General features: G+C 26.3%; 1 protein-coding gene across 1 annotated transcript; it reads left to right on the top strand.

Moving 5' to 3' along the window:
• Positions 1–4,570: 4,570 nt before the first annotated feature.
• Positions 4,571–9,805, top strand: LOC141530538 (venom acid phosphatase Acph-1). Its single transcript, XM_074247705.1, has 7 exons — positions 4,571–4,775; positions 5,027–5,134; positions 7,561–7,826; positions 7,990–8,146; positions 8,236–8,359; positions 8,548–8,762; positions 8,834–9,805. The coding sequence occupies exons 1-7, from the start codon at positions 4,680–4,682 to the stop codon at positions 9,095–9,097; spliced, it is 1,230 nt and encodes a 409-aa protein (XP_074103806.1). The 5' UTR covers positions 4,571–4,679; the 3' UTR covers positions 9,098–9,805.
• The last annotated feature ends 570 nt before the right edge of the window (positions 9,806–10,375 follow it).

Here is a 10,375-nt window from a genome sequence, read left to right as displayed (position 1 = left end):
AACGATGACCCTCTTCTTTGCAAAATTCAATTAATACGTTTCAATCTAAATTTTTTAGAAAAACTGTTTTGAGCTAGAGCTTAAAAAGCTTCCCGAAAAAAATTCGTTTTAAATAGAATTTTTAATACTATGTCATCTTTACTTCTATAAAAAGAAAAAAACTGTTTTTTTCCGTTAATGGTTATCGTCTGAAAAAGAAGAAAACCCTTAATTGCATGTTAAATTTTAAAAATCTATATGTAAAAAGATTTTTATGACACATTTTTTTATAAATGAAAATTTTCAATGAATTTTTCAAATAAAAATTATTTTCTAGAGAATTTTTTTTTAGAAATACACACTATTGACATCAACTACTTACAATTTAATAGTAACAAGCAATAACGTCTTAAACAACATTTTTTTCGAAATTTTAAAAAATAACAAAACAATTTTTGATGAATAAAATTCATTTTTCGTTCAATCATGCTAGAATAATTTAGTTACGTATATATGAATATATTTATCCTTACGTAAATATTATGTTATTCTCACAGGATCCTCAAGACAATCACTTTAAATTTAAAATAACAATCTCATTATTTCATTTATTTATTAGACATTTTAAATGGTAATTTTTTTTTTAATTTTATTTTAACAATTTCGAAAAGGTCAAAAACTTATGGAGCCAATTATCGGACAAAAAATCGGATAAAAAATTTCTTTGTTATTTTATAAATTGGATATTAATAAACTTAATAATGCTTGTGTTACACAGGTCACTCAACAGTCTCTTGGAAAAGCAATTAATTTATCGAGAACAATATGTACTCTTTTAATGAGGTCATTTGTTCATTTGGAGGTACTGCATCTGAGTCTGCCGGAACATGATTTGATATTAATTGAAAGTAAATAATTCGAAAGGTTGCAATTTTTTTTTAAAATAAATTTATACCTATTTATGAGAATTCTAACATTATTTTGAAGTTTTAAAGTGCAAAATGATTTTAAGTTGAGTAATACATGCGCATCGAATACATAATCATACAAATAACATTTAAAGAGGTAATGAAATATAACACAGAACTAAATTGTAGATAAACCATGGAAAATACATTATTCATATCTTCTCGAACAGATATAATCTCTCATAGTATGTAAAGAGATTTTATATAATCATTCGAAAATGTTAATTTTTTTTATTTTTAAATAAGCTGCATGTTACGGATTTTAACGAGTCACCGGATAAATATGACGCATTGTTGAATAGAAGAGGGACTTTACATTTATTTTGTACTATAATATCTAATTAAATTATTTTCTCATTCAGAAAAATCACGATTCTACTTATTGCATGCGTAATTATTTTTACACTGAATGCGATAACCAGACAGAAAATAAATTATGGATTGGTGACTTATTCATTACGATTAACACCCAACGAGTATATCAATGGAAGAAAAAAATGATAGAATTATAGGGGAATACCATGCACTGAAACTCCAAAAACTAAAATACTCTATAAACCATGCCAAAATATTTATTTTTGGTAATTTCATAGAATTGCAGCTCCATATGTTTTTAACTGTAAAATACTGAGAATTTGAATGATCAAAACATTTTTAATTGTATAATGTCAAGAAAATAAAGTTTTAATTTTTAATTGTACGATTGAAAAAAAAATTTTTTTTCTTTCTAAATTATTCTATTCTATCGATAACATTTTCATGAAGAAAAAGTTAACGTTACAATAAAAAAAAAAAAAAAAAAAACATTCGGATTTTTTTGTCGATTTAAACGTCACAAGCTGTTCGATTTATTTCTTTTTAGTTTGCGAGAATCCAGTGAGCTTGAAGCGATGATTTATTACTGAATTATAAACTCGTAAAAAGTGAACAACACTTTAACAATCGATTACTGATGAATTAATTGCACTGAATCGTCAATAATAATTTCAAACTTATTGCCTTAGAAGTTTTTCTAATGCAACAAATTTATTTATGGATTATAATATGTATATCAGGAATGTGGACTAGATAGGATCCTGATGTACATACATTCCTGATATACATGTTATAATTAAGAATTATGGATGATAATGAAAATAATATTTATTTATAGAATTATCTAATTAAAATAATGGATTTATGCTATCAATTTAAAGAATACATTTAATAATTATTATTTTTAATATAATAGTTGATAGTATGTTTTCGACAACCATTAGATTTTCGGGCTCGAAAAAGTAGAAAAGTTAATTTCTTGAGCTATAAGGGCTCAAAAGTTCGGGATAGATAATTTCTCGAGTGTTTTGGACTTGTACATAGCGAGAAGTTCCTGAGATAGCCTGCCGGGTGACCGTTTTCCAAATTTTTTTATAAAATTTCATCAAATTTACTCTCAAAATAAATTTCTTAATTCAAAATTTCTGCCAGCTACTAAAATCTTTGAAAAAATTTTAATCACAAATGAGTAAAAGAGAATAACCAATAGCATGTAAGAGAAAAGGTAGTATCACTATTTGCGATGGAGAAACTACGTTAAAAATAGATCTGATTATCATGTACACGGCAATGATTAGCATGCTACATTGTGAGGATTACCATAGTCTCTTTGTGTATGAGTATAGTTTGAATAATTTATTAACTGTTATTACCTTTTTATTAATTTATAAGATCAATTGTGATTTATAATTTGGTAAAATTTTCAAAATTAAGAAAGTCAAAAATACCTTACTCATAAGGTTTTTATTTTGTATTTTGTTACATATTAAAATAGTTTCACTCTTTTCTGTTAATTAATTGAGCTGTAAATAAATAAAGCTTCACTGTTTTCTATCAAAGCTGCAAATAGTATCAGCCATGAATTAATTTTTTTCAATATTTATTTTATATGTTTTTCTTCATACTTCATTTGTATTATATCCGTCATCAAAGTTAATGATTAATAAATAATAGCAAGTTTGATTTTTTCTTCTAGGATATTTTCTATCGATAAATTTATACTCCTCATAATTTTCATGAAAAAAATAAGTTGCTGGATTCAAAAAAGAATATACATTCAATTTCAATCATTTTTTATGTGTCTCCATTACTTTTCAGTGATGTAACGGACATCTTAAAAATAATTAAGCTAAGAAAAAATAAATATCTCTTTACACATAATTAACTTTAAAACGTTAAAAGATCCAATTGACAGCGTATCGTCTGAGTTTTTACACAGAATGACGTCTTTTTAATGAACTTTATAAGGAAGACAAGTATTTACGCCTGGATTACTCTTCTATGTTGGAGTTCTTCAGTAACATTTAAATCTTCTCAGAATGACTCGCTTCGAGTTATCGATTCCGTAAAAACGTATTCAATTATGTAAAATAATCATGATATTTCGAAACGTGTACAGTTTCTCTTCGATAAAATAAAAATTACACTGTAAATAATCTACAAAATGTAAAAGAAAAGAGTGTTTAAACAAGCAGGCAATATTACCGTGAAAAATTCCTTTTTTTTTTTTTCATATAATATTTGAGAAAAAAAACTATGAACACGATATTATTATTTGTGTTAAATGAAAAATCTCAAAGCCATTTCAAATTTTTGAATTCATTAAAATTCATATAAAATTTATATTATAAACTTAAAATAGCTTAGAAAAAAATTACGTGAAATATAACAATTCTTTACAATGCAAATTTTTAAATTACAATAAAATCTTTCATTCGAAAAGCTTTAGATTTAACTCAATTTTGTGCGTAGTCTGGTATTTTAACAAGAAAAATTAATATAAATATAAAATGTACACTCTTAATAATTGAAATTACGAAGAAAAAAATGAAATAACGAAATGGAGCAATATTGCGCTTGATGAATCCCACAAGTTTTCTCAAGTTTTTTGTTAAAAATAATCAAAAAATATTTAATGCAGTCAACTAGTCGGCTTTCAAAATTGAAAGGAATGTATTGTTATACCAGTTCATCTTACTTTTTTTTTTATCAATACTTACAGGTTGAAGATAGATGTCCTCTCTAGAGAGCGAAAAACAAGCTTATTTTCAAAAATGTTTTTTTAAGTTTCTTTATCAGATTCATCTCATATGCAAATTCGTTGATTGACTTTATTCTGTACGATTTATATACTGAATTTTCATGTAATAAGAATCCCTACCAATAAAATTAAATAGCAAGCTTTGAAGAATAATTTGATTTAATCCTAAAGTTAAGAATAACTGCTCTTAGATTTTTTTCTGCTCAACTTATTGGAGCGGCATAGAGAAATAATAACACAAAAATGCCATTGAATGATAAATTAATAATTATTTATCCACTTTTATGTATTTTTTCTTTTTTACATATTATACAACGTAATAACACATATTAATAAAGGTTGTTATCTAATTGATAATTGTTAATCTGTATTTCACCATCTGTATCAGTTATAAAAAGAACCAATGAAAGCGATTGTTTTCGTGTAAACCTGTATTATTCATCGAGATCCCCCACTCGGAATTTACCTTCTCATCGGGACTGACTATGTCGGATATACTTATAATATCATATCGCTCTAAACTGTTGTGATATAACGACGTATTTACTACATTTTTTTTTTTTTTTGTTAAATAAACCATCGAAGTATTATTTTTATTATTAATCTGAGTTCAAATTTTTACTAGTTGAAATTGAAGGAAATATCAATTTTCAATTATGGCGCTTTGGTGGATTGTACTTTTTAAAATTTTTATTATTCAAGGGCTCATTAAAATAGGAAAATCTGAAGTAGAAATTAAACTTTTGCACGTGGTAATTATTTTTTTAATTTGCCATTAGCTTTGATCAAATTTTTAAATAAAGTCACAGTAGAAAACTGGTGTAATTAAAAATAAATTAATTAATTAAATACAAATGTTTAATAAATGAATACGTATGAATAAATTTAATAATCAATGAAAAGAAAAAGATTTTAATTGTAATTTGTAAAAAAAAAAAGTATCGCGCTTCAAGTATACAATTGCGAAAAAAATAAGCATTAAACCGGTACATATATTTTTTAGCTATTTCGTCATGGTGATAAAGTACCTCATAAAGAGTTCCAATTTTACCCCAACGACCCTCACGGAAATCATTCATATTATCCCATGGATAGTGGAGACTTAACAAACGTGAGTAACTTGATTATCAATAATTGATTGCATGCACTTGTGTAAGCAACTAGTGTGAAATCCGTGTAGGGAATGCATCCTTTCGGACTGATCTTCAGTCAAATGAAAATAAATTAATTAATATCTTCATATCTACCTAACTCATGATCATGAATCTTGCCTATTTCTGTACACAAAACTTTCTCATTTTTCTTCAATGGATTTAATAATTAGTGAAGAACTTTTAACACTTTTTTCTGGTACCGCTTAAAAAGTTTAAGTATTGTGATTTGCGATAAAGTGGAATTTTTTTTATTTTGCGTTCTACGTGATTTTAATGAAGAGATTAAAAATAAAAGTTTCCGAAATTTCAAAGAAAAGAAATCAAGAAGAAAACATACTTCATTCCGATGAAAAATTTATTTAATTTTTATTATTATTATTATTTTTTTACTTTGAAAATTAAATTATCATTTGCGTCGATTTTCTGTATTAAAATATTTATTTTTAATATGAAATAAAATTTTTTCATCAAAACATTTAATTATTTTTTTTTATAGACTTCATAACAAATTTAATTACAAATAAAAAATCTTACCGACATAAAAAACGTGTTAAAGAAACAATAAAGTGCGGTAAAATGTAGAAAAAATCGAGAGTTGAAAAAAAAAAAAAGTACTTCGAGATACTTGATAAACTGTCGAGTTTAAAAATAATAATGCTAACGGCAATAAAAACCACTTTAATTCAAGAAGAATAAACAATAATTGGTCGAAATTTGATACAAAAATTCAACAAAGTTTTTTTATAAAAAATGAAATTGTTTTTTATAATACTTTTTAATAAATATCAAAAGCTCTACCATGTTTAATTAATTAAATAAAATCATCTCTAATTTAAATTTCTCGTTGTTTAAATATTTTAATTGATAAAATTTTGAAATTTAACTTTGATGGTATTTAAACTTTATTCATTACAATTATTCCTCATTTCATGTTCTTTATACTTTCAGTAAACATTAAACTAATTTGAAATATTTTTATTTTTTTATTAATTGCATGCATTATTTGTTCAGTTGTTTTCCGGTAAAATAAAATAAAAATTGATTGTACATTAAAGGTTTTGTATTTATGCTATTAGTTATTACATACAGTCATTGACCTAGATATTCGAAAAAGTGTGAATAAACATTGTAAAATGCTGAACTTAGTTATGATAACATCTTAATTATTTTTTATTACACAACAACTCTATGATAATCCTATGATATTATATTGTTCGTCATTTTGTAATGCTAAACGTTTAAATTATAATAATTAATAGATAAACTCAGGATTAGTGAGATTAAATTTTTATTGATAAAAGCCGGGGAAATTAAGATATCATTTTCTCGAATAATAATAATAATTTTTAAATGAATATCTTACATCTTCGCGATTCTTGATAGTTGTTTTCTATGTATTAATTTAAATTTATTATTTGACATGTTAATTCTCTGCTTTTCTTTTTTACTTAACATCGGCAAAATCCAAAGTCGAACTTTATGTTATTTTAGTAGTCAATTAAAGTTAGACGTATGTATTTATTTTCTTGTAGTTTCTAAGCTAGCTATCATATTACGAAGAATAAAATACCGTTAGCTTGGTCATCGACATCATCTATGTGTGATATGTCATAATAATTCCAATACAGCAGACATAACTAGCAGAATACACCAAACAACGAAAAAAATGTTGGTATATATCTATGCGGTTCGTTATGCAATGAGTCAATCTTGTCACAGATTTTTTAAATGTATAATAATTAATATAGTACTTAATTGAATTTTTATCCGGTAGAAATATATATTTTTGATGAATGATGGGTCATCTCCCGTCGTGTACTAAAAAGTTCTAAATGTTTTACTTTAAAAGCTTTTAGCCCGATTGAAAAAAAAATGCACAAAACAAATGTAAACGGCCTTGTAATTTTAATAGTATTTAATACCATTCTTTAAAAATCCGCGAGATAAAAATAAATAGAATATGATAAAAATTTTCTAATTAATATATATATTTCTCGTAATCAAAGATTTGCCGTCGATGCAAAAAATAAATCTATGGTAATTAAACATTATTCAGATAGATATGCATTCTCAGATATTTCTCAGATTTATTAACCCAATTTGATTTGAAATTATTTTGTTTCAGTTAACTAAACTAAATTTAATAACTATACTTTTTCTATCCCAGTAATATAAAAAAAATTACGCTCATCAAATAAAAATATTTATTTGAATTTGACCACATACAAGTCTTATTTATTCTTGAATTTAATTAAAAGTGTTACCTATCAACCCCTTTCTTAACAAGTTCATTAATCACACCAAAAAACTTTCAACTGATAAATTTATTTGTTTGTAACTAATCACAATTTTGAAGAACAATATCAAATGTTTATTTAATTAGCAAGGAAAAATGAGAGAGTACAAAATTGGAAAATTACTTCGAGAGAAATATGGGAACTTCTTAGGCCCGTACTACCATCCCAGCTTGATCTTTGCCCGCTCAACAGACGTGCCTAGAACTCAGATGTCGTTAGAACTTGTTCTTGCAGGCTTATTTCCTCCGACTAGGCAACAAATTTGGAACCCGGACTTGCCCTGGATCCCCGTCACCACCGTTTCTGTGCCAAACGAACAAGATAGTTTGCTTTTTCCCCATCACTGTCCCGAGTAAGAGCTTACTATGACTTTACTTGTTAAATTACAAATTATCTCATCCCATTCATAAAGTGAGATAATAATAAAAATAACAATAATAATTATTATTAGAAATATCAATAGCATTATAGCAAATGAATAAAAATTAACGTAATATATTATTGTTAATGTCAAGGTATATAAAAGAGTACCAAAAGTTTTTGAAACAAGATCAGGCGAAAAAAATAATAAACAAGTATAAAGATGTGATGAAATATTTAACCGAGTATACTGGCAAACAAGTCGTCAAAACTTCTGATGTTTATTATCTATATAACTTATTTAACGAACAGGTAAATGTATTTATTCACTAATTAATAAAATATTTAATTAATGAAAATACATAAATAACTGTTTCAATAAAACTTTTTATTATTTTCAGATTGCGCAAAATTTAACTTTACCAGAATGGGCGAAAAATGTTTACCCGAGTCCGATGAAAGAAATCACGGAATTGGATTTTAATCTCAGATCATACACAAACAAATTAAAACGCTTGAATGGAGGTATTCATCAGATTTTATACATATATGTTTACGTTAACTTTAGTTTACGAGGTTTAGTACGAAGTGAGATGAAAAAAAAAATTATTAGATTAATGATACTCAAAAATCTCGATTGTTTTTTTTATTTTCTTTGCTTTACTACCCATAAATCTATCTGTATCTACTTTTCCCTTTTTATGTATTTTCAGGAATTTTACTGCACGAGATAACGGAAGGAATGAAAGCATTGAAAGATAGAGTACTACAACCACGGCAGAGAAAAGCTTTTTTTTATTCAGCTCATGAGGTGAATGTGGCGACAGTGGCACGAGCGCTCGGTACTAATGATCCAATATTACCATTATATGGATCCACTATCATATTTGAGACTCTTACAGATGATCTTGACAATTATTTCGTCAGAGTAAGTATATATTTATTTTATTTGTAAAAAGCTCAGTTGGATTATATTCTTCTTTTATTCAATATATTTAGGTACAATTGTGGACCGGAGTTACAGAGCAATTTGTGACTCAAACGATACCAGGATGCTCTGAAGTTTGTCCCCTTGAAAAATTTATTCTCCTTTTGCGCGATGTTATTGCGACCGGAAAAGAAGTGGATTGCTACGGCTTGAATAAAAAAAATCATTCAAAGGATTTTCCAGCAACATCATCGAGCAATAAATTAAATTTTAATCCAAGCATACTTATTTGCTTAGTTTTTTATACGATTAAAATTTTTCAAACGTCAATTTGAAGTAGAAAAAAAAAATATGTTTTTTCCATCATATTAAGCTATACATTCATTACCTCTGATTAAATACTCATAGAGTGCAATAGCAAGACAGTTAATAAATGAATTTATTGAACGTCAGATGAGTTAAGTAACAAAGCATATATATAAACCAAATCAATAAGTCTATTTCTCGTGAGGCGAAAGGTTCAAACACCTTGTTTAACCTGATATTATCGGACTTTAAATATAGCGATCCTAGTTATATATTAATACAAAAAAAAAATTTTTTTTTGTCTTGTCTATTTACATGCGATAAATTATTTTCGTAAATCTGAACGTTATTTTATTAGCAAATAAACAAACCGGCTGTCAAAAATTGACAGTCAACAAGTGAGAAAAAGATTAAGGGACTTGTTGTTTTGCAACAATAAAATATTTTTCACAGCGGGTGAATGCTGAGTATTATACTCCATGTCTTTTGGACTTAGCCAGGCGACGATGAAAGTTAAGAGCTGAAAACCAAGGCTTATTCTTGTGTTGGTGAATGTTTTCTTTAGAATAGTCCAGCTTGCATCGGCGAGTGTGAAAAGACATACTTCAATTCATGAGTGTCTAAAATAGCTGTATAGAGTTATAATGTATGATATTCAAGCATTTATATGTATAACTAAACTTTCAGTTGAAAATTGTTAACTTTTTTTGAATAAAAACTTATTTTACAAAATTGAATTTACATTTATAATCTGAGAAAAATTTTTTTAGTTATAATTTGACCTTTTCAGAGATATATTGATATAGAATTTCAATATAAAACCCTTCCCAAGTAATTAATTATTATTAAATGTGAATGAACGTTATTCAATGTTCGTGTAATTCTTAATGATGAAAAATGTAACAGGATTTCGTTTCAAATGTGTAATAATGAGTTAGAATGGTTTATCGATTATTTTAAAAAAATGTGACATATAAAAGCAATAAAGTAATACTATGAGGAAGTTTATAACAATACTTAATACATTCTCAATCGTTCACATGAAAGGATTGACGAACAAGGACATTGCTCACATTTTAAATGGCCTCGAATACATGGTCGATCAACATCTACTTACTCTCTTCACTCTCTAATTATATTTGTCTTCTCGCTTGGTAGAACGAGATAAGATTGATCTTTCGCATGCTTAGATCCGGATAAAGTACAATTATATTCATAAAACAATTGTTAAAATAATATATACTGATTAGTGATTATGACTATTAATGGGTATTTCAAATTGTACTTATTAGGGTGGAGCAAGAGAT

This window comes from Cotesia typhae, unplaced genomic scaffold, assembly GCF_013202065.1.
Source record: "Cotesia typhae breed Kobodo isofemale line unplaced genomic scaffold, CoteBio_Ctyphae contig_5, whole genome shotgun sequence".
Classification (NCBI taxonomy): domain Eukaryota; kingdom Metazoa; phylum Arthropoda; class Insecta; order Hymenoptera; family Braconidae; genus Cotesia; species Cotesia typhae.
Note: the sequence above shows the minus strand (reverse complement) of the source record. Positions and strands in the feature narration are given on the sequence as shown.